This window comes from Solanum lycopersicum, chromosome 8, assembly GCF_036512215.1.
Source record: "Solanum lycopersicum chromosome 8, SLM_r2.1".
NCBI lineage: Eukaryota > Viridiplantae > Streptophyta > Magnoliopsida > Solanales > Solanaceae > Solanum > Solanum lycopersicum.
In genome coordinates, this window is record NC_090807.1 from 5270115 (window position 1) to 5296325 (window position 26211).

At 35.7% G+C, this 26211-nt stretch overlaps 1 protein-coding gene across 1 annotated transcript; it reads right to left on the reverse strand.

Annotated features, from left to right (window-relative positions):
• Positions 1-210: 210 nt before the first annotated feature.
• Positions 211-25734, reverse strand: LOC101256611 (uncharacterized). The gene is made up of 18 exons (XM_004244723.5): positions 25589-25734; positions 24869-25020; positions 23849-24088; positions 20187-20333; positions 18722-18800; positions 11847-12030; positions 8522-8587; positions 7215-7445; positions 6143-6349; positions 5695-5998; positions 4810-4969; positions 4598-4706; positions 3814-3946; positions 3044-3099; positions 2666-2965; positions 2454-2576; positions 1510-2199; positions 211-564 (listed from the first exon to the last, which is right to left on the reverse strand). Exons 2-18 carry the CDS (start codon positions 24996-24998, stop codon positions 391-393), a joined length of 3333 nt encoding a protein of 1110 aa, XP_004244771.1. The 5' UTR covers positions 24999-25020; positions 25589-25734; the 3' UTR covers positions 211-390.
• Positions 25735-26211: the final 477 nt, after the last annotated feature.

Consider the following 26211-nt stretch of genomic DNA (forward strand, 5'->3'; position numbering starts at 1 on the left):
TAGCAATTTAAAATTTCTCTTTTTAAATATTGTAGTAACACCTAAGCAACTCCAATTGATACTAATTTCTCTTAATAGTCACAACTACTAATTGTGATTGTGAGTGAAAACATATCACCTTGTGTAATGAAGACATCAATGATCACAAAATGAAGCATATTTTTTATATTGATAAATCATGAGTGACAACTGACAAGCAGAGGCTGAAGATTTTTACTGGAGCAAACAAGACTTTAATTTATATGAAATAATAATAATAATAATAATAATAATAATGTTCTTCAAGTTAAAGGATCTGCACGCTAAAAGTGCTTTTCACTTGATTTATTTTAACCAAAGTTCCATGTACTAAAGAGTGAACCAAATAGACATTACAGAAGTTATCAATAATCACTCTTCAGAAAACTGGGATTTGTAGATATCATACCCAGTGGTTGCTGCAGTTTTTGGGAAAAACCTGATGGCGAAAGAGTATGGTACTGGAGGAACAAGGTATTCATCATGAACACAAGGGGACCAGCTATCGTCTCCGCCCAAACCCATGTGTTTGTGGTCAAGATGCACCTACAATGCAGAAAAGCAATGTCACAATGCTATTACTGCATAATTTCAAGGTTACATTTGCTGTGGCTCAAGATGATCTCTTTGGATCATTTTTCAACATTTGATTGGATATACTCGTTGGTGTAACAAAGAACGAAGATGACATTGACAAGTTGCTGAGAGAAAGTAGCATGGAGTGTACCATGAGAGTTGCAAAACAGGTGTTTAACACCCTTATAGGATGTAAAAGGTGCTGAAGTTAAATATTTTCTTCACCTAACACATTTAAGACTACCAAAAACAGAAAAGGAAACATTGTTCTTTATACCAGATGGAGCCTTTGAAAATCAGATAGATCGTTAAAGGAGCAGTAGCAGCACGGAGACAAGTAGCTAATCACAGGCACCTTACAAAAACATATACATTTGCTATTCCTTTTTCCCATTATGATTTATGCCATGCTATTAATGCACAACTTTATTCGGAATGGTATCCCTCACCAAAAGAGACATACCACATGAACAGAATAAGTAAAATATGAAGCAAGATTTTCTTTTTATTTCCTATAAAAAAAAATAAACAAAATCCTAGCTATGCAAGATTAGAGACACAATATTTTTCTTTTTCGAGAGGAAATCGGTGATAAAGTAGAAATAACTGAAGCTACGAATGCATTCCACATCCCCCCCCCCCCAAAAAAAAAAAAACACGATGAAAAGAAGATTTTCTCAGCCACAGTTTCCTCACAACAAATTGATGGATATGGTACTTCTTGTGTTGGAGACTAAAGAGTAAGATGCTCATTAAGTGGTCGAAGAAGTTGGCTGTGTTCCTCGACTACCAAACAAAAGCCTCGAACTAAATCATCTTAGTGGAGAGTGGAGACACAAAGCTAGCCAGTGAAAATGTGCAAGTATGTGAAAGTTGAAACGCAACAACGCGTGCATAAGTCAGGGAATGAAATACCTCGATGTTTTCACTTTTTCTAAGATCCTCATTGTGTGTAGTTCTATCGAGTTCGGAGGTGCTGTAGTAGCTTGCATTCATTTGCATGGGTGGAGATCCTCCATGCGTGGAAGCATAAAGTCCCAGTCCATCTTTATTTTCAAATGTCACCCATCTAACATCTGCTCTGCCTGAGCACTCCCCGGGGACAACATATGGCACATGCATTTCAGCTACGGATAACTCATAAATGCTTAAATGAGCAGCAGATTTCCGGTCGGGATAACATTCAAATGGTCCCCTTCCATACCATTTAACCTGGTCTACAGTTGAATCCAATTGAAATTCAACACCAACCCGTGGCAAAGGAGGAAGATCAGGACACGGATTTACATTGCACTCTAGCACAACATCTCCTGAACCATATATCAAAAGTGTCATGACAACCTTAAAGAGAATATTAGAAGTTTCCGCATTTGAGGGAGTTTTCTCCTCTGGTTTTGCCATGCCATGATAAGTAGCTGATATTTTCACTTCGTGACTGTTGGTACTTTCCACAGAGCAGCTTTCATTCACAAAGATCACCTTGTCAAGATTAGCAGCCTTCCACCTAGACAAGTAACTCAGTGCCCCTCCCCCTTTGTCATTATCTGTTGGTGCTCTCCAAAAGCATGGATAGATGCCTTTATTCATTATTGAAACTCCATTAACCTGCAATCATTGAATGGAACAGAAATTAAAATTAAGAACTAACCCATCTTTATCATATGCGACATCATAACAGTTAAGTTGTCCCACAATTGATGAGGGTATGTGTTATTTCCATATATGATCATGTGCAACCCTCACCTCATGAGCTTCCTTTGGCATTTAGGCTCAGGGTCTATTTTCTTAACAATAACCAAATATATAGCTTCATACAATACTGTACCAACACTCAATTTATTAAAACATAAAGTATTTACCTTCCATCCCTCTATACCACCAGTTTGTTTGTTAAATTTCAGCTCCCACCAGTCCTTCTGGCCAACCTTTATTATGTCATCAACAACTTCACAAAGTAAAGTGGCATCGGTGCTTTTAATGATCTAAAACAATAACAGTTCTTACAATAGTCAGTGATGTCTGAAAAAAGGAGTACCAGACTGATAAGAAATGTAAAGTATGAGTGATATACATGAGGGACAACATTCCGTCTGCTAGGCAACAGAACTTGTGTGGACGAAATGAGGTGACCAGAATTAGCCCATCGAGTAGAGTTCAAAAGCTTTGCTGTAATTGTTAAATAAATTTCTGCTGCACTAGATAAAGTCCATGCAGAAAACCATGGGCCAGATTCCCATTTTGTTTCATGGCTTCTCTGGGGTTCTATGACAAGTAGAGGGAGGATCCCAGACCCAAGTTCACACCCATCGCCATGAAGTACCCAGTTAAACTCCAAAGCTTGGGTAGTATCAAAGAAATGCATGTTTGTTATCTGAACAGAAAAGCCTAATTGTCATTTAAGAGATACTGATGTAAGTGAACAGAAAATTTAAGTGGTATACAAGAGTACCTTAATAATTCCTTCGTTAAATGAGACCTTGATTGGCTGGTAAAGAAACTTAACCTCTGACGGAAGAAGCGTTAAACAGTTAGACATCATGTTCCAATTAGAGGTACAGAGGTTATTTTGGCTAGACCCTAGGCTCAAGGAAAAACAGTCCAAAACAGTCCAGAAAAGAAGTAGCGGAAGTACAAGAAATAACAGAGTGGAGGTACAGGGACATAAATCGAAGAACAAGAAACTACAGGAGCAAAACTACGACTACTAGTATGAACAAAGAGCAAGACAATCTGCTACCTATTACCCTACTATCCTAATCCATGACCTCCACACCCTCCTATCTAAGGTCTTGGTAAGCTTTAACTACACTATGTCATCTCCCAATACTTCAGGTTACATGGTCCAACATACATACCATGCTCAAGCATGTACATGCCCCCTCCCCCATAAACTCCCAGACACAACAGGAGAAACTTGCAAGACTGCCAGCATGTTTGGGACATATTTGGCTATTTGCTTAACTTTCTGGTCGCTGAAAGCTATTTCAATCAAATGAAAGATGAGATATGAGGATAAATTAAAAACTTTACCCCCAAAAGTACCTAAACAATTAAAATAAAAAAGTTGCTTATTCAGCATTGCTTAATGTTCCATGCTTCCACACCCTACACTTTCTGATAAAAAGGTTCATTGACGTGACTTATTGTCTAATAGTCTTGCAAAGCTATTTATACGACAAAGGGGAAAAAAATTATTGAACAAGATAGCTGTCTACTCACCATGCAATGCAGGATGAGGACTTCGGTCAGGAAATATGACACCATTTAGGCAGAAGTTCAAATCATTAGGAGTGTCCCCAAAATCACCTCCATATGCCCAGCGCATTTTCCCACATACTTCCTTCAATAATCCCTATAAAAAGAGCCAAATGATAGTGTTCAATTGAAAAAAGAAACTAAAAGAACAGAACGACATAACAACTCTACACCTACTACATTCCGTGTGGGAGTTGAAGCTTTTTGTAACTTCGTAAGCTTCAGAATATCATGCAACAATTATGCGGTCAAATGGTTTAGCTTGGTTCTGCATGTGACATTGTTAACAATAGCAACAACATGCATTTCACATCAAAGATTTCACTTGCAGCCACAAATGCTAGATCCGAAATCAGAAAGCTTGTGCCTTCTAAACAGGATTTAAGTATTAAATGAACCAACTCTGATTTTTGTAATATGCATGCAGACTAGAGACATCCACCAAGTTCTATTTCACCCAAATAGGACAGGCATTAGTCCTAGTATTTGAATTTAAATTCATCAATCTATACTACATGGGGTTTGCATCTCTAAAATGTCTTAGGTCAATAAACATATATTTGCTTTAACTCCAACAACAGCTTGAAGCCAAAAAAATATAGTCATGATAACGTTTTTGGAAACCAACTAACTGTGAAATATATTGCAGGGAAAAAACTGTAAAGCAATTTAATTTAGCAACTACATTAACTCCTATTTATCAAAAGATGTACATAATTACAGGACCAATCCTCAATCATGAACAAACCTGATCAGCCCAATCCCATATAAAGCCTCCTTGCAGACCAAAGATACTATCTATTGCTTCCCAATATTTATGGAGATTCCCGTTGCTGTTTCCCATGGCATGTGAATATCTGAGTAGTTTTACACCAAAAATTGCAACGTAAAGTCACCGCATTAAAAAATATGAGCAGTTAAATTGACCAAGAAAAAGAAGTGGATAATGGAAGATCATACTCGCACAATATCACAGGCCTCTGTTCCGTTGGATCTTTTGCTATTTCTACTATTTGGGACACACGTGCGTACATGGGACATACAATATCTGTTGAAGACGTTCTTGATCCACCACCTTCATAGTGCACCAGTCTTGATGCATCTTTTTCTCGTATCCAACCTGAAAAGACTCTCTAACTTGGTTACTGAACATGACGAACTAAACAGGAATATAGTTGTCAGTAGTTGCAAAGGCTGTATGGGTGGACCTACAATCTAGCCTTTTCTGAGCTGGACATCACGAAAGAAGTATGACATATCCTATGTTTTTTAACCACCAAGAGGATCACCATTATCACATGCAGGATAATAAAGTATATTAAGCATTTAGCCTCTGATCCTTTATTTTACTTTCTTCAATTGAGAATCTCCCTCTAACTTGGCTATCTACAAGTTATTTACAAACACTTTAGTCATTCGGATAGTGTTCTGATCTATAAACTACAATAAAATATACCTAGCAATTATGGATTCAAGCAACATATAAAATAAGCCTTAGCAATGTTGGGGAAGTATACTAAAGGTGGTTCCTTCAGGGCTGGCTTTGTGGCTGAAATACATTGAAGGCAGTCCCTTCGGGACTGGCTTTGTGGCTAAAGTACAGTGAAGGCAGTCCCTTCAGGGCTGGCTGTGGCTAAACTACTGTTTCTCTACCAGTAAGAGACCTATAGCTCAAACGAGGAAAACTGAAGAGCGAGTAGCATCTATGTTTGAAATTGTGGCCACAAGTATTTACCAACAAGGGAGTGTCCTTACATCCCTTGGAAAGCTTAGCACTCAACTTTTTGAAGAACAAAAGTTGACACACCAGAAAATGGAAAGTAAAAATAATGAAAAAGTATATACCAGATAGTGCTGCATGGTTAGGTCCATAGCTTGCCTCATTCCCTATGGACCATACTATAATACAGGCATGATTTTTGTCCCTTTCAACCATGCCGACCACACGATCCAACATGGAAGCAGCCCAACAAGATTCCTGTGTAGGATGCTTATAATTTGGATAGTCAAAAAAACCATGTGTCTCGATATTGGCCTCATCTACCATGTACATGCCAAACAGATCACACAACTCGTACCAGCGCTGATGCTGAGGATAGTGGCTGTTCCTGACAGCATTAATATTGTTTTGTTTCATCAAAACCAAATCCTACAAGAAGTAACACGATATATGATTTTCCTTCAACAGAAAATAAGAAGATTTCACAATGAAAATCTACACGCATGCCTGCAATTTTACAATGAAGAGAAATTCATCACATTTTAAAACTAAAATAAAAAGAATTTAACAAACCTTAACCATGCAGGACTCCAAGTTTGTCTTTCCAAGACGTGGATGGTGCTCATGCCTGTTCACCCCTCTAATTACTACTGGACGCCCATTTACTAGCAGCTCTTTAGGGGCTTTTGATATTTTTCTCATACCAACTTGGCATGATTCACAATCAACCAAGTTCCCTGATGCATCTTTAAGGGTGATAACAAGAGTGTAGAGATTTGGCTGTTAACAGAAGAAAGAAAAGGATAAGGAATTACTTAAAAGTTGCAGTGAGAGCGTTAAAGAAAATAACCTCTATTTGAGGTCAGAGAAAATCATCGGTCAACTTCTGCAATTACAGGGCAGATCCCACCCCACCTAAGCAACACTACAAAGCTGACTTCCAAGTACAATGTTAATCCTTCAAATGTGAGTTTGATAAAATCGTGGAGATGGCCGATGTAGTATCATGGTGTACATAAAACCCATTTTGCTAAGAGGCCCTGAGTCAGAGTGAAGTTTCTACATGGAATCAAAAGTCTTCCATCTTTCCTAGTTGTAACTAGAAATAAAGTCTTGCAAATCTTAGCTAAAGCTTTGGAATTCAATACATGGCAGGGTCATTCAAAATGTAGAAGTCAACTTTTATGACGAAGCATACAAGATTTCCAAACCTAATAAAGCAGAAAGATTCCTTGCACTCTAAGCTTTCATGCAAGGGAGTGCAGGATAAAAAACAGACTACCAGATTATAATGAATGATTAACATTGTACTAGTACTACTAAAATGTAGTGGAACATAGTATCAGTTCTAAACCAAATCCTAAATCAACTGAGTTTTGAGTGTGGCATCTAATGCGATATACAATAACTGAGGTTAGACCAAAAAAATAGAAGCAAATAAAATGCCCTTTATGAGATAATAGAACAAGGAAGCATTATAAAACACTATCATGGTTTAGATTTCCAAAACTTTTGTGACCAAATTGATTTCCCTCTCTACCTTTGAGGTTAGGGTAAGGTACACGCACACTCTACCCTCCCCAGTCCCCACTTTGTGGGACTACACTAGGTATGTTGCTATTGTTAAGCTAAGAAAATCACTTACTTGCTCTGCAGACCATAGTTTAGGTGCTTGCACCTTCCCCACAAGCATGTAGCCTTTAAATCCCACACAAGGATCAGAAGACAGAACTAATTCCAGATGAGCAATGTTAGTAGAAAGCAAATCAACATGGTCAGAGTGGCTAAGCCAATTTCCACTGTCATAGAGTGAAGCTTCAATAGTGAAGTCAGCAATATCATTATTATCAAGTGAATTATCAATTCTCACTTCCACCTGCATTATATAAAGAAAAGTTAAAATCAGCAAAATTATGTCATGAGCTTTTAAATCCCTCCTTCCCAAAAAAAATACCATGCTAAAAATTTTAACCCGTCCCAATTGACCGATTGCCAAGGGGACAAGAGTTTCTACCTGTATGGTTCAAACAAAACGACAAAACAATTAAGAGGGAAACTATTCTATAGAAGTTGGTTGTCTGCTCACAACATGGGCATAGCTAGGGATGGCAATGGGGCGGGACAGGGCGGGGCGGGAGGGATGCAAGGAAGGTTGAAGTGGCTTTTTTAAAAACCAATGCCTGGCGGCTAGTGGGTTGGTCTCTGCGGTTTTATGTGGGTTCAATCTTAATGTTAACTTTCCACATTTTATAAGAGTTATAAAGCATTATCTGTTAAGATAGTTACTTTAAAGTTGCTAAAATATTCAAGATAGTAAATGAAAATGGTTCAATCAAAACTAATACGATTTCTTAGATGCTTCCCAATTGACCTCTAAAAATAAAATTTTAAGTCATTATCTATTAAATTAATACAACTTAATGAAAAAATGAATTTATTTTTAAGAATTTTATTTTTAGTATCAAACTTAACTAGAAAAGGAAAATATTAAAAAATAAATAAATTGTGGGGCAGGTTCATGCAGGGTGGGTCTAGCGGGGTGGAGCGAAGTGGGTTGAAAATGAAAAAAAATTGGTATGCGGGTGCTGGGGCGGATTAGAATTTTGCAGGCTAAGCTCAATCCGTCCCGCCCAGCCCCACTGCCATCCGTAGACATAGCAAATGTTATCTTTATCCCCGGGGATTTCTAGGTTTTCAAAAAAGAAAAATAGTAAAACCAAACTATTATCGGGCTTAACATTTATTAGCAAAAGTCTAGAACTCTAGTCATTCTCACTCAACCACCTGCTTTCTCCTTCTCCGTATCTATTAGGGTGATGATGGCTTGTAAATTCCAGCAATTTTTCCATAATTGGGCGGCAGAACTGTGTACATTTTATATGATACACTGCACAAGTAGGATAGCGAAAAAGAAAAGGGAATCTAAGAAAGCCATTCCCGCTTTATGATTACCTCTATGTCTGCATATGAAAAATCTTCGGCTATGTTTGTTCTGAAGAAATAGTCAGCAATAAATGTCTGCATCAGAAAAGTTGGGTAATAAGTCAGCAATGACCTAGCCAAAAACAGAGAAACACCAATAGTAAAAGACAGAACAGTAAGAGCAAAATGCCAGTAACAGTGATATAAAGAATGGTTAAAAGAAGATGAGTTGTTCACAACCAAAACACAGCAAAAAGTCATACAAAAATCAGACTTCCCAAGAATCCTAAAGAATATAACTTCTCAAGAGTATAATGAAAAAGGAACTGTCATATGTTAGACACAGATAAATATGTTCTATAGTATTATGACTGATTCTCAAGCAAAAATTACTACAACAAACCTGGAAATCGGAGTGCAATGAAAAAGAATTGCATCATCACAACAGATAGAGATAGAAAAACCTTTCGACTTGATTCAAGGGGGAAAAGTCAATACAATCCTGCTACCATTGTCATAATCATTAATACAATCCCACTCCCATTGTCCCAATCAATATTGATCTTTTCTGGATGGTCACATGATAAAATCCATTTTCTGTAAAGGAAAAGTCTCTACACGTTTTTAACTAAAAGAATTTTTGGGGAAAACTCTTACTACAGATAATCTAAATTTCCCATAACTTTTGCTTTCTTAACCAAAAAGTAAGAGTAGTCATCACATATTCACCTATTTAATTGTACCGCGTTAACACAGGAAATTAATTCATGGAAGGATCACATTCTTGCTACAGCCGACGTCACATACTCAGCTAAAATCGTCAAGTAAAGACTAGAGACAAAAAAGAATCTATTCTAACATCCCAATTCATCGTTTCTGGTGTTGGGCCCAGATGTCCAGCCTCGCGGGGGGGGGGGGGGAGTAAGGGGTCCTTGGGTCTCCTTATATGGTATTAGGCAATTCTCCCCTCCTGAGCTAGATTTTTGGGGTTAAGTTAGGCCCGAAATCCATTTCTTTATAGAGAAAATGGTGGAAAATTCATATGACCAACACCAAATGTATAAATATGCAATCTTACGCAGATTTGACCTTCTTTTGCCATGGAAATCAAGGTAAATTTATGCACTAGATGAAAGATCAAGATCCAAACTGTCTTGAATTCTTCTTTTATGCATTCTATGGAGTATTTGGTGACTAGATGTCTTCTTTTGAAAAGGGTTATGACTAAATTCCCTATCTAGAGTTTGATGGACCTATTGAATCTTGGTTATTGGCTATTTGTTTAACCTTATGCTTTATCAATTTTCATTGATGAGCTTTCGATTGGGAACAATCCTAATTACATGAATTGTACTCTAAAGAGAATTTGAGTTGATAGTCAAACAACAAGAAATCATATTAACTACTTCGATCTATCGGTTGAGCTTAAAAATAAACCAATCAGTCCCATAATCACTAGCGGGTAATCAGATATAACCCGAGTTTCACGAGGATGGAGTAGTGAAAGTAAGAAATAGAAAGTTTATGATTGCGTCTCAAATTAAAAATCGGCGCAATGGATTTGTATGCGGTATTGGACGACTTTATGCGCCGGTAGGGGAGGGATCTAAGGCAAGCTTCTGGGAGGAGATGTCTACCTTGATGGCAGAGTGGGATATTCCCTAGGTGTTAAGGGAAAATTTAATACGATAAGACTTCGAGAAAAAAGGCTGGCATCTAGTGAGATATCTAGAGTAATGGAGAAGTTTTGAGAGTTTATTGGTCGCCACTTATTTCACCTTCCTTTAACAGGTACTACATTACATGGACTAGATCAAAGGACTCAATATCTGGATTATCAGTGTCCACCGCTTGCGATGAGATGGTTTTGAATGTGATCCAAATTCACTACTGAGACTAACATCAGATCACTGACCTGTCTACTTTTGTGCAAATTAATTTCATCGTTTAGATAACAAACAATCATTTCTCCAAAGTTCGACTCTTCATTGTTATTTCTACAGCTAGTAATTATTACTCCTTCCGTTCCTGTGGAGGTGGCAAAATATTTTCTTTTTAAATTTGTTTTAAAAAAATGGCAACTTTATAAATTTGGAGACAACTTAATTTAAACTTTTCATTTTACCCTTTTATGAGAAGTTTTAATAGCCAAAAATATTTATGTAATGTTTGAGACCACAAATTCATGAAGTTTTTTTTTCTTTCTTAAACCCCGTGCTTATTCAAACTTTTCCAACTAAACTGAAGCGGAGGGAGTGCTTTTTTTTTTATATTAATAAGAAGTGACATTCTTAAGAAGTTAAGATACTAGATAATATGAATTAAAACAACTGCTTTTTCAGGAACTATTATAGGACTTAGGATTAGTGTTTTGCTTTATGTTATAAGGAATTTGTTTTGGCTTCTCCGTGATGGAAGAGAAAAAAAGAGGGAAAAGGGATGTTGATTGTTGAGTATTGATTATCTTTTGATGATTAACAAACACGATGCACTCTGTGAAGGAATTGTGATAAGAATCAGGTCCTTAATGCTTATGTATTACGAGCTGAGTCTGTGTTGAGTTATTGTGTCAAGATTTTTTAGGAAAAATGTATGGGAAAATATGTGTATATCTCCATTATTATTCGTGTAATATATTTTGGATATTCGCAAAAATTTTCCGTCACAACCCTTAATGCTTAGTACCTAGCAAGAAATTTCATTCACACTGAATTGAGAGGTACAACAACAGTCCACCTTTCAAGTAACTTGTTGTTCTTGAAAGTACAAAGACTGATCATCTAAAAGAGAAGAACTAGGCAGAAGACTCCGGTCCTCGTATCATTGTTTTAATATGTTGAGTCCAATCCTAGTTCAATTGTATTAGAATTTTGAATTTTAATAAGAAGCTTTGTTAGTTCATTGTTTGTTTGTTGCAAAGAAACATTTTTGTTGTCGTTTCGAGTCAGAGTGACTTGAGGGGGTGTAGCAATTGGGTAACTGTTGATGGTAAGGCTAAGAGTTGAAGTATGCAAGGATTTGTGATCTGATTTTCTGGTTTACTTTGTTAGTGGGGTTTGGAGTTCAATCCTACTAGGGTAAATCGTGGTTTTTGCACCTTTTGAGCTTGGTGATTTTCCAAGTTAAATCACTCTTACTGTTTCACACTAAACTGTTTTAGATTATCAAAGCAAATACTCATAACAACTACGTTTTATAGTCGTGTTGGACAAATTTTAGTATTTATGAAAAAAAGACGGACAATAATGTAGCTAGCTAGGAAATTAGTTTTCCTTTCAGAGCCAGTTTCCAGATTCCAAAGATAGTTCCAGAGAAAAAGGAAATACAGAACACATTTGAAAGGAAAAGTCCACACCTTAGGCTTCGCTAGAAGAAGCACATCGCGGTGTATCCCTGATAACCACCAATGATCCTGATCTTCAAGATAGGAACCATCACTCCATCTCATCACTTGAACAGCCAGACAATTTCCTTCACCTGACCCACAGGGATGGCAAAAATCTGTGATCTCAAATTCGGCTGGGAGTCTGCTATCCTGACTGAACCATTCAATAAAAATTAGATCAATCGTCCATAGCAAAGATCCATGTAACTGAGACTTTCATCTGTGCTTTAGCTTCAAACATCTCAGTCGAACATGAGAAAACATCATAACTGGGATATGATGTTTGAAATAAAACAAAGACAAGTAAATATCACCATAATCTGAGAAATGAAGGAGTTGAGATATATAGAAGTATTGAAAGCATAATGAAGAATCCCAAAAACAATCCATGTAACTGAAATGTGTAGGAGTCCAAATCCGAGAGCGTGAATAATCAACAAGAATACAAATATGAAATGAAGAACTTCTGTACTTATTTAACAACTTAAAGCAGTTTTTACATAATTGCAGAAGTTCACAAAAATGAGTGACAGCACTAACTGGAAATAAGGAAGTTACAAGATACAATATGTTTATGGCTTTGATCCCTTTCTACAGCTGATTTGGAAAATGGTCTAATCCAATTTTTCATGCTACACAAGCTAGCTAAAGATTCTGATACACAGCATCAACTTCCATCCACATGTTGGATTACCCTGTCTTACCCTTGCTATAGTCCTAGAAAACAATAGAAAATATTCTACTGAACTCATTATGAGGAATACTTATCATGTATGTTGTTTACAAAAGTAACTCATTGATTTAGGTGTTAAATACACAAGGGACAGCCAGCAATGAAAATAGAGTAAAAATAAATTAGAGTTATCTTGAACTGATTGTAACGAAATACAACTTTACCTAAAAAGGAGTTTATGACACTAAAAATAGGAAAGTATAGACTGTGATAGAAGGAAAGTTACATAAACGGCGGTATCTCCTAATTATTGTAAGAAGAATATTATCTTCTATAGATCTAAACACATTGAATACGTCTAGAACATTCTTACATATATATGTATTTGAGCTGGTAAATTGAAAACGGAACGTCAAGTACGCCAGAAAAAGCTATTGTTGAAGATTCATCCACAATAGGTAATATGACATGAATCTATAATAAGGTTTAAATTGGCAACTAAAGTGTATCCAAGAAACTTGCCCCAACATGCCAGAAAATTCAATACACCGAGAGACAACTTAATACCTGAAATTCACTACAAGATTGGAGCAGTGCCAGAAATTAAATTTTCAACAGAGAGACTATATACCCAAACGCTGATGAGTGGAAATTCAGTTCAGTAGAGAGACTCAGATGCCTAAAACATATACTGTCAAGAAGAAGAGAAGAACGTAGGAGTGTGTCTTGATTGAGAAAGAGCCAAAAGAGTAGTCGAAATAGTTGTCTAAACATATGATGTTGCCATTTCTGGAAAAGAGACAATAATATACAGTTACGACAAGATTGTAAGGTCCATTTCTGGTAATTGAAACTATTTAGATCCAGGAACAGAATAGAAAGGGAAAACTTGTTTTGATTTGAACGTAAACACTACACGAGGGGTTTTATTGTAGTCTAGGCTACTAGAGACAAGGAAGTATAGACTATATGAAACAACAGTTATTATTAAATAAGGAAAATTACCTAAACATCGAGATTCCTAATAATGAAAAAAATCAAAAGACTGTTTCAAACTCTTAACCTAAAAATATAGAAGAAATCAAAAACATCTTAACATAACTGCACTAATTCTCTTGTTTTCATCAACCAGCATTTAATGACTACAGTTTGGGTTAGAAAACAGCTCATCCAACTTAGAAGCCTATTGGCTTACTCTTGAGAATTTTACTGGTTAATAAACAGGACATGCTAAGCGATGCACCTCCGCAAATAAAAAATACTTTTTATCATATTAGAACTGAAAATAAGTCAAAACACTTGTAGAAATTGATAGATCAGGATTTTTATGGTTCTTTTTTGATAAAGAAAAAAAAAGAACCATAAAAATCCTATGATTCATGATCAAGGCAAATATCTGAGTGCAACTTTCCAATTCTTCTGAATGTGGAATTCCAAGATGGGAAGGAGCTTAAAATAGGACTGCTAAAGAAGAAGAGCAATTATAGGCAAAGTCAAGAGTGGCTACCTCTCAGAGTACTCATTGGACTCAATAAAAGAAAGTGAAACATCATATTGGAAGTAGGCAAGTGTAACACCCCAAAAATTTCTAAACTAAGACCTAAACCATTCTTCATATACCAGGTGATTCTTAATTGTGGATAGGTGTTAAGGTCAACTCTTTAGTGTTAGAATTGATTTGAAGATGAATTAAGGTCATAAGAATCATCTAGCATGAAGTTGAATCGGAAGCATCCTTACCGATTGAGCTTCGATATAAGACTTAACTTAGGTCGGCTTCAAACAATCATATCTGTCAGTTCTTACACCATGTTGAATTGTGCCACTTCCATAAGCTAGGAACCATTAAAGAGCGTATGTGTTTTATTTACTTCATTATGCTTCGACACATCTCATCCTGTTCTCCTCCCTATTTCTTCATCACTTCATACCTAGCTCTAAGCCTGGCAACGGAACCGGGAGGTGCCGGTTCCGGTTCCAGTCTGTCTCGGTTCGTTACAAGTTCCGGTTTGTACCGGTTAGGAGCGGTTTTAGGAGACGTAACGGGACGAAAATCGGATTTACCAGTCCGGTTAGTCCCAATTCTGGTCCCGGTCCATCTCGATTCAATTATTTTTTTTATTTTTTTTAATTTAAGGCGAAATAGCCGTTGGAACTAGTCGTTGGGCAATGGGTTTCGGGCCCCACCAACGGCTCTTTCACCCCCATTACACCCCAATACACCCCTAATTTTTTTTAATACCCCAAACTTTTAGAAACTATATTTCAGCCTTTTTTGTATAAATACCCCACATCTTTCATTCTTTTCACTCACAAAAAAATTATCCTCTCAACTCTCAAATCTCAATCAAGTCTCTACTCTCTAATCTCTTATTCTCGTTAAAATTACTAATTTGATCTTTGGAAATTGAATTTGGAATTTCAATTTTCGGCTTTCAGTAATACACGTCTACTTTTTTAAGTAGACGTTTGGTACATTTGTTCTAACTTCCATCTCACTTTTTTTTATTTAGTTATTTATTTGTTTGCATTAATTATTTATTTATTTATTTTGTGAGTAATTATTTGTTTGCATTACATTTTTGTATTATATATAATTTACTCATTTTTCATATTTGAATATGGATTCCAGTAAAATATTGTTCAAAAAGGTAAAAAAAAAACATAGTTGAAAATGTCAATAGTGTATTTAACTTGAATTCCTCCACTAATAAAAAAAACTGGTAGTTCTTCTAAATCTAAAACTAGAAAATCTAGTATATTCAAAATGAATACAGATGATTAGACACATGTTAATGAAACTGTTTTTGATATTGATAGTAATAGTGGATTAGATCCTTATCATGAACATTTACAAAGAAGGTTTGGTAATTTTGATAAAAAATTACCTAAAGATGATCAACATGATAATGTTAATGATTATATTGATTATCATGTTCTTCATCTTCAAGTCACAAACATACACATATTCCTTCAATCTTCCCCTCTCCCATTATCTTTATTTTATCACCCCGTTCCCCTACGAAATCTCGGTTCAAACTCCTGATACAACCATAGTTAAAACCATCATTCCACAATTACCCGAATTGAAGTTCTCTATCCCCTGGTCACAAACATACACATATACCTTAAAGGCTTACCCTAGACATATTAGACATGCTACACATGACATCACCAAAACCTCATCATTAGAGGAGTTGGAACACCGACAAATTTAATGACACAACCCACTCCACTTAGCTGTCATGGCTTCCATACAGACACTCCATTAAAAATTTTAAGAATTAACTCCCCATTCATCTTGACTTTCATAGAGGACTCTCATGGCTTCCTCTTCATTGGCAAAGTGAAAGAGGCACCTGGAGTTCCCTGATTGTGATACCTTTAGGTACTTCTTAATCTTCCAAGCCTCAATTGCCTAGAAGACCACAAACTTCCAACGAACTGACCCATTTTAATCCAACCAAGCAAGGTCGAAAAAGAACTCTCTTATGTGTGTAAATATGAGGCACACTAAAAATGGGTTATTTTTTCAATCTTTTAAGACTTCTGTCCAATTCTAGCATTGGACATATTATAGCATCCTTGTATATATATGGCCTGACTTCATGAGATACTAAAGGGAAATATCATCCTTCCCATCCATTCACTAAGTTTTGATTCAACCTGTTTTACAGTGGCAGATACAAGGAACCGCCAGATGTGTCAACTCACAAACAGTAAGTACTTTCATTGGAGAGTCGTTAGAATCCACTACAGATGCTCACACATGTAGTGAACTCATTGAGATTCTCTTCTCGACATGTGATGGGAGTGTAGGGTCATCAATAGGGTTGTGGTTGGTTGGGCTTAAGTTGCAGTGGTGCACCAATGCTTCGAGATGGTTGTGATATCGAAACTCTGATGTTTGGAGAGTTCCTTTGAGTTCAGATTCTCTCTCCATTAAAGGTCTATGTTTTTAGGTCACTACATTTACCACAAAAGTACAACAATAAGCACAAAAGACCCTATAATTTTGAAGGATAAAACTCAGCATATTAAGACAAACTTTAGATTTATTATCTTCACAACGTTGTCATTTTAATCCTTTCATAAGTCACTCCATAGGAAAGGGCTACAAAGATCAACATATGAGGTCATATTATTTGAGAAACAACTATTATAAGCCCCTCAATCCCAAACAAGTTAGGTCGGATACATGAATCCTCCTTGACCATGCTTCTCCATTTAAACTCAAGTCATGCCATTACCATCCCACAGAAAAATAAGTTTGGAAGAAATAACCATTGTCTTGAGAACAAGAACCTTGCTAGAATGGGTGCAACCTCGAGCTCTCGGAACGTGTAGTTTTGGTTCTCTCACAAGATTCCTCCATAAGAAAGGAAAAAGGATAAAGTTTAGGGATGGCAATGGGACGGGTTGAACTAAACCTACAAAAACTTAATCCGCCCCGCTCTGCCTTTTTGTTCATTTTCAACCAGCTGTGCCCCACGTTTGATACTAAAAATATATATAAATTCATTTTCTCATTAAATTGTATTAATTGGGGAGCATGTAAGAAATTGTATTAGTTTTGATTGAACAATTTTCATTTAGGGAAAAGGCATAAATTCCATCCTGAACTTATATCGAAAAGTCACTTGCATGCTTAAATTATCATGATGACCTATTACACACCTTTACTACCCAAAAGTGAAGTTAATACCACCTGAGGAGACGTGTAACACCACTCTCACAGGGTGTGGTGTAAAACACTCGCCAGCCACATCTGGCTATATCAGCGTCGTGCCAAACATTATGATTTTTTATAACTTTTTTTTGTGTTCTTTTCTTTATTAATTACTTTTTTTGTTAACAATGTTTTACACTAATTAATCTCTAATTAATTATTAAAATTCTCTAATAATTATACCTTCTTCATCGCAAAATCTCACCCACTCCTCTTATCTCACGGAAAAAACCATATTCGGCTACCTTATTCTTTATTGATTCTTTGTTCTTCACCACCGTCATATCACCTTCAATTCTTCTTCTTTTTCTTCACCACCACTAAGTATCACCATCACCATTTCTAACATAATGTTTTCTTCACCATCTTCAATTTCCACTCTTCCACCACACTCATAAAGTTGTCATCTTCACCAAATTCAAGAAGTTGATTAATTTTCTTCACCACCTTCAATTTCCTCTTTTTTATCATCCATTACCTAAAACCACCATACCCATAAAGTTGCATTTACAACCAAATCCAAAAATTGATTAACAACCAAAATTTCTTTATCAAAGTCAAAAAAAAGAAAAGGTAGAAACAACAACCAAAATCACCTAAACATAACTTAAGGATTTATTTATTTAGGTTTACCCGAAATTCTTTTTAGATTCTTCCTTTAGTAAAAATTATCACAAAATACAATTATTCACTAACAAATCTATGAGAATTAACCTAATTGTGATGTATAAAGAATGAAGAAAAAGAGATGTGAAAAAGAAGATTAAGTGTAGGTAGGGGTGGGGTGAAGGAGGGGGGGGCTTAAAAGTTGGTTCTAATTATTATTTTTCTTTTTATATCTAATTAACGTGTTTAGTTGTTACTTTCATTTTATTTCTTTGCCATGTCAGTTTTAAGGGGTAAATAAATTGACTTTTGAATAGTAAAGGTGCGTAATAGGGCATCATGATAGTTTAAGCATGTAAGTAACTTTTCGATACAAGTTCAAGGTGGAATTTATGTCTTTTCTCTTTCATTTACTATCTTGAATATTTTAGTAACTTTAAAGAAACCATGTTAATATATAATGCTCTAGTACTCTAATAACATATAAAAAGTTAAAATTAAGTTTGAACCCGCATAGACCCGCAGCTCGCCCCACCCCACATTAGGAAAATCACTTCAACCTGCCCCACACAGCCTTAAACCCACCCCGCCCCGCATCCACCCAGCCCCGTTGCCATCCCTAACAAAGTTATGCACAATTTTGATGACAAAAATTACAAACCATAAAAGGTACACAAATAGAGTACATGACTCTTATCTCACGTAGCAACACATATGATAATAATGTTTACAAGCAAGACCACTAAGAAAGTAAGAGAACCTAAAATAGGTGTCTTAATAAAATATTCAATTAGAAAAGAGAAAAAGAGCATAGAGATATCAAAATGCAAAACAAACCTATATCCAACAGGAACTCCATTCACCCAAGCATAGAAGGCTGAATCAACCGCTTCAAAATGTAAAAATATCCTGCGACCTGTCAAAAAGTAGTTGAAGATCACATAACATTATTGATAGCCAAATGAAGGTAATGAAAATGCAACACAATTTACATTAAAAGGGATAATGAAACAAATGTACACATGTTTGTAGTAATGAATGTAATGAGGGCAAGTTATAACGACCAAACCAAGGACTAGTCAATAATTAATACAATACCATAAGAAAGGGACCAGTCAGTTTCAGTCTCCAATTATCTCACCTTGGGCAACTTGAACCGAGGGGGGCTTAGGTTTATTGGTTAAGATGGACACAAGATTGGAAAATAACCCAATATAATGTCTAGAAAGTAACATGTGAGGTTAGCATTGGTAATTCAGCGTTACAGTGTTAGCTTCAGACCTTAGGCCATTGTCAACTTCACCTTTTTCCTGCCACTCCACTCATAGAGCTCTACACAAAATCCAAGTACCCTATCATGCATCGAACTATCCATCTTTTTGTTTCTTCAAAATGATTTGATAGATAAGTCCCGCCTACCGAACCTCCCCTACAGCATCCATTTCATCAAAAGGGAACAGTAAAAGATGCTTCACTATTAGATCATGCTGCAAGTTTCTATCAGTAGAAAATCAAGCGAACTTAGGTCTAGTTAACAATTATGCAAGACAAAGGTTTCATATATGGAAGCTTTTTTTTTCTTGGTTGGAGGCTAAGAAAGCATGTCTAATGATTCTCATTCCGAAAAAAGAAGACCAGAAATTGTCCAGTAGAAGTTCCTGTGTGAAAAAGAAAAATCAGAAAGTATCAGTAATTTATTAGCATTATCTTTTCTCACTACAGCTTTAGCAGCTTTTATTTAACATCCCGAGATTCTGTTGGATAAGGCCTAAATCTGCACCGGACTGACTTAAATGCCGGAATAAAAGATGACTTATCCCCGGTATGGACAAAACATGTAAATACCATACCAGTTGGTAACTGGTGCGCACTTTGGAAAGACGGAAATTTGAAGTGTTTTGAATACAAAGCAAACTCAATTTAGAAGATAAAGTTGAACTTTATAGTTTTGCTTTCTTTTCAATGTAACGGGATATTGCCAATATCGCAGAATCTATTTTAGAATTTATAGATTCCTCCAAGGATAGATAGGGAGGTTTCTTCTTTTTTGGGTCATTCCTCTGCATCTTATATATTATAACACTTTCTAAGTGTTGATTAATTCTTTAATAAAAAATCATACCTTTTTAAAAAAGAATAGGAGATAACTTTTGCCAAATAGTCTGATATTAGAGCAACCAAATATTTTACTCCCTCAAATATATGATATAAAATAGGTGAATCTATAAGAGAGATGAGTATGGAATAGAAACCAAGCAATAAATTTTAGGATGACACAAAATGGAGAAACATAAAACCTCACCTTCCCACTCTTCAGGAAGGAAAAAATAAGTTCTGTAGCAGCCAGTAGGATTATCATCCGGAACTTTAGGTGGATTGAAAGCAAATGGATATATAGTGTTTGTGTAAATAGGCCGGTCGTGTCCATGCATCTGCCAATTCGAAGGGACTGCATTGATTAGAAGAACACAAAAGTTAGAAAGAGAAACTGATAAAAAAAAAAGTCATAAAGAAGAAAATGACCAACTTAAGACAGTAAGTCTACCACTAGGTAGTCTCCACCATAAACAAGAATGTCTATCATAAATGAGCAAGACAGAAATTCATATAAACAACTTAAAAAAATAGTTTTATGAGGACAGTGTTTTGAAAGCTTAGTGTATCTGCAGATATTACTTTTTGAATGCATTAGAATCATTTACGAATGCATATCAAAACATGGGTAATTGCAGAAGTGTCTGAATACTTTTTGAAAAAATCTAGGCGTTGATGGTGGGGAAGTAATAGCTTTATACAAGGCTAGGGGATGGAAGAACGAATTCTGATATGGGGAGGGGGGGTGATCATGTTTCAAATGCAATACAATCTTCTTCAAATTTTAAATATGTAGGTAAGGATAAATTGGGTAATTAATCAATCATCCATAGAAGCAAGAAGAAATAACAATGATCATAAGATGAGTCCAAATATATTTAAAATGTAGAAATTGATGAGAATGGAAATGTTTCAGTAGATGAGAATTACAAACTGATCATTACTTTTAAACAGTTCAATAAGGAAATAAAGCTAAAATACACCTCAGTCCCAAACAAGTTCTTGTCGGCTATATTATGAAGAAATGGACCTTGGGTCTAACTCAACCCCAATACACGAGTGTTTTTGGGTGAGTGATACACAAGACCATATAAGGCAACAACCAACCCATCCCTCTACCATGGGGCACTTAACACCACCACCACCATGTCCAGACTTGCCAATTGGAGAGTGTGGGCAACATAAAATGGGGGTCCAAAATTGGGACACACCATAACAGAGATGGGCCTGGCCATGATACTTAGTGAAAAAAATAGAGTTTGACCTAACTCTATCATAAAGTTAGCTCATGAGGTGAGGATTACACAGGATCATACAAAAAGACAAACAAACCATCCTTCGACCAAAACTGGTATAGTTGTATTCATCATCATTAAGGATATGCTGGCAACCTCCAAATAGTTACAAAGTAAGAAATCTACAAGTTGATCTGTATCCTCTATACACTGTTGTTTGCACCAAGAAAACAAAGATATAAGACAATTGCATTTAACTTTTGGATGGAGTTGGATCTGTTTTCATTGCATCTGCCATTAATGTCCTTCCACACCGTCCACCAGATGCAAAATGGGATAATCCTACACCATCTCATTTGGCTGTTACTTCCTCCCCTTCTAATCCAGTAGCCTAGAAAATCAGCTGTGTGCTCAGGCATGATCCACCTAGTGTTTGTGAGGAACAAATATTTGTTTGTTTCCTCTGCTTTGTTACAAAGAGAACACCTAGACATCAATCGCATGCCTTTCTGCTGGTAGCACTTCACGTGTAAGGCAATCTCTCTTTACCACCAACCATTTGAAATATTTCACCTTGGTAGGAGAAAGACTTCTCTAGTCTCTAGTTCCAAACACTTGACAAAAATGAATCATCACTGGCCATATTTCTCCATTTAAATTCATCTAGGATGAATACTATACAAAAATTTTAAAAAAATGTACCAGAAATTCTCTATTAAGAAAAAATATAAGGAAAGTTCTCCAAATTTTCTACTGGTACAATATCTCTAATAGGACTAAAAATCCTAGATGAAATAGGAACTAAAGTAAATGTACTTAACATAACTAAATCATACCCTCAACTAGTTGATATCTCTAATATAGATCTTTTTCTTTCATTGTGTCTTATCTTTTGCTAACTTTTCATGAATTCATGAATTTCCAGAATTATAGGTCTTTCAAAACAAATTCCTTGTGATTAAAGATCTACCTCGTCCACTTTCACTCACTATGATTTCACACCTATGAACCCGTCTTCTGGAGGTCAACAGAGGACATTACCAAACTATTTAATCTATCCTCCAGGAACGATAGTTGCACCTTCTGGAAAATGTGATCATTTTTGCTTCTTTTTAATTTTGTATGACTGGACATCCATTCTGAATCTACATTTTCGTGATACTCACCTTGCGAATGTATTGGGATTTTAGCAGCCCAACATTCCTTCCATAGCACATTGTTGATCTTATAATTGTTCGCAAGGAAGATTGTTTCTCCAAATACCTTAACCTTGATAAATATCAACTTCCGATACTCCAATGATGTCAATGGACACCAATTATAACTTAAACATGTCCTACGGGGTTTAATCCTTCCAATTACAACCTCTAGGTATTGGGCCTCGGCCCTAATCCTAATTCTTAACTTAGGCTAAAATTTTGATTCACCTGTACCATTCGCACATTACCCTTACACTTCCTATGCTATTTATACTCTTACAAAACCATTTGGAAATGAATTCCAATTTTACCTCTTGGTGGCATCTTAGAGGTTTAATTGGGGACTTTGAAGAAACTAAAAAAAATATGATTTTTGGATTCAGGATTAGAATGTTGGAATAAGATAAAAGCTAAAGAGAGCTCACCTAAGAGTTGTCGATGTTTCTTAGGTGAAACCCCCTAATACAACCTGTGTGGATGCTTGGAAAATGAAGGGAATCGGTTAAATCCCGTCTATGAGGGTCTTTTCTTTCTCTTTTTTTTTTTTGATGTCAAGGGAAACTTGCAGCGCTACCCTTTGGGTGCGCACAGGGTAAAATCCCCACTCCAATAGATTGGTGATACACATTTCTCCTAACAGAAAATATTAATTGTTAAGTCAGACATTTGCTCCTTATTTTTTGGGTTTGGTCAATCCCTTCTAACAAGAAAACTTCAACATCGTCTGCAGGTTCACAGCCCTTAATAACTTCATAGAGTGGAAGTGTTTAGAGAAAAATGTCGCACATTGATCAACTTTAAAGATACTTCATAAAGAATTTGTTGAGAGGTTTTTGGTTTCTTTGTTCATACTATTTCACTACATTGATCTTGCAAGGATGAATGACTTTTACAGTTTGCCATCCAACAATATATGTGTGTGTGGATATAACTGACAATTTGCTTGGAATTGAGGCATAGTTATTGTTTTATGAGTGTGTTTCTAATTTGTATAATCCCCAAAAGTTAGGAGGACTGCAGATAAAGAAAACAGAGAACGGCAGTGCAAAAGAGAAGCTAACAAAAAGCCGCATAATATATAAAACAGTAGATGTACATTGCAACTCTACCATAATTTTCTTCTAGGAGATTCAACAGTAGATCAGAAACAACGGTGAGTACTTGTTTTACTTGAAGCAAGGTGATGAAAACCTTAGATGCTTCACAGTACATTATTCAACAAGTTACATCTCCAAAAGAAAATATATATACACTATTGTGAAAGAAATCCAATAAAGGAAGACATATAGAGGTCTGTCCACAATCATTACAGGTACTAATAGTAATGGAGAAATAAGTCCTCAAAGAATTAAGCATTCAAGAGAGAAGATCAGTGGAGAACTATAAGCTAAGCCAGGTATCTTTTTAGTTTAGAAGTAAATAGAGCTCTATCATACCTGGTATTGTTTCCCATGAAGAATCTTGAAATGAGCTATCATAAAAATTCAATGGAACGTTGGTAGGGCCAGGAGACAGCCAGAATTTCCATATGCCAGATAATGATTTAACGAAAGGTAAATCCTTAACCCAATAAGCAGCACAATCAAGAGCTTTAGAAACAGCATCATCATCCCAAACTGCTGATTTTGATACCAATAGATCCACTTTGTTGCGCTCATTCCAGTATCTCAGAGATCCTGAATACGAAGTAGGAACATCAGAAACAAATAATTCAATGAGCCCCCAAGGGTGACAATCAAGTCTATCTGGTCAAAAGGTGACACATAACTTATGATGTTTAAATTTCTTCAACTACCAACGAGCCAACATCAATATCAGGCTTTATCTAATTTACGAATAATGGTCCCGGGATTGTATTAGGTCCCCACTTGATAATAAAAAGGAGGAGTTATAAGCACTATGATAGTGCAAAATCTGCATGAAGGTTACTATCAAGAGCAGAATATTTCTACAAAGACAATGAAAAGGGAGAAGCATAAGACTTGGCAAACTGCAAGAACTCTGGAAGCACCAGAGACTCTGATAGCTTAGGTAAGTACGGAGTGTGTCTTTCACTCTTATCAGTTAACTGCTAAAAGCCTAAAACAGTTCTTGACAAGTGACAACGCCTTTGGACATGTGCAGCTTCTAATTGATCTTCATGACTTCTAGTGAAAGACTACTTATCTGTTACTCAGGGATTAATATGTGGGTATAAGTAGGTTGTAGCAAGAAAACTCGCCATTCAACTTTAAGACCTTCTTTCAAGAGGATCAGAAATGACCATTTAAGTTATCAATACAGCTTGAATCAATTGAATGGAGAGTATCACAGTTTCAGGCAATCAAAAGTGAGTAAGGGCGAAAACTCACCAGTGTAAACCAAATTATTGATAAGCATAAGAGGAGAACTCTACCAAGAACAATCACTTAGCATGTTGTTGCTAGTAGCATTATATAGATGCAATTGAGAATTACCTTCAACTGATTCATGGCAGTGGAGTGGAACATGAGAATCTCTTTTCCTCCACTTGAAAAAATAAGGATCTTCCCATGCCTTGTAACCATTACTTGATGGAAGAACCATTTGACTGGTTAAAGAAGACATCACTTTATTTAGAGTTGCAACTCTGCAAACACAGATTTATGTCTTTAGCCAGGAGATCATGAATTAAAAAAATGCGCAAGAATCTCACGATTGAATATCAAGGTGCACCCAATAGTATGGCCCTAATGGTCATCATTAGTGACATAAGAAAAAATAACATCACTAGTGAAAGGACAGAAAACAAGTTCTACAAGTGACATTCCACATTGATTATCTCCTCCTCACCCTCCAACACCTCCCTTCTCCACTCCCACCCCATAGCCCTCATCCCTACCACCCCACACCCCTTCTAGATTATATACAAATGTTCTTGACATTATATACACCCACTCGCTTTCCAAGAAAAAATTTCCGACAAAAACCATTAAAAATGTTTTCTTTCACACCAAAACATACCCACAGTCCATTTTTGGATTCAATTTCAAATAATCAAATGCATATGAACTACACAATACACATATATACACTATTTCTTTAAGTTACAGTACTGAATAGTAAAATTGCTTGGTGTGTCAGTGATGAAACTTGTTACAAATCATCTAAATTATTCATAAATTAAGAAGAATCAAACAACAGTTATAATATATTACCTAAAATTGAGATTAGCGAAACTCAGAGGACTTAGAGATCGGATGGATTCGGCTCAACTTTAGTGAATATGCATGCTCCTCTAGTGGTCAACACTGAGTTTTTATCCCAAATTTATATAGTATATATATATAATTTAAAATAATTTAATTTCAAATTGTTTATTTTTTATATATATGACATGATTTTATAATCACATAATCATGTAAAAAATTTGTAAATAATAAATTTTGAAGAGAAATAACTATACTTTTATGAGTAATTAAATATGTAACTATAAAATGAAACAAAAGGACTTACTCCCTCCGTCTTATATTGTTTGTCATATTGCGTTTTTTTGAAAATTGATTCGACTAATTTTAAAAATTAATTTAGATTATATTTAATTCGATATTTTAAACAACAAAAAATAAATATTCTAAACTATATGAAAAATACTATAAATTGTAATTTTTTGCATATTAACATGATTAAAAAAATTTTAAAATGTTAATCAAAGTTTTTATAGTTTGACTCTAAAAATAGAAATCATAAAAACAATATCGGACGAATGGAGTACTATAGTATAGTAGTTCATCTGTTTCAAAAATAATCACTCGATTTCCTTTTTTGTCTGTTTGAAAAA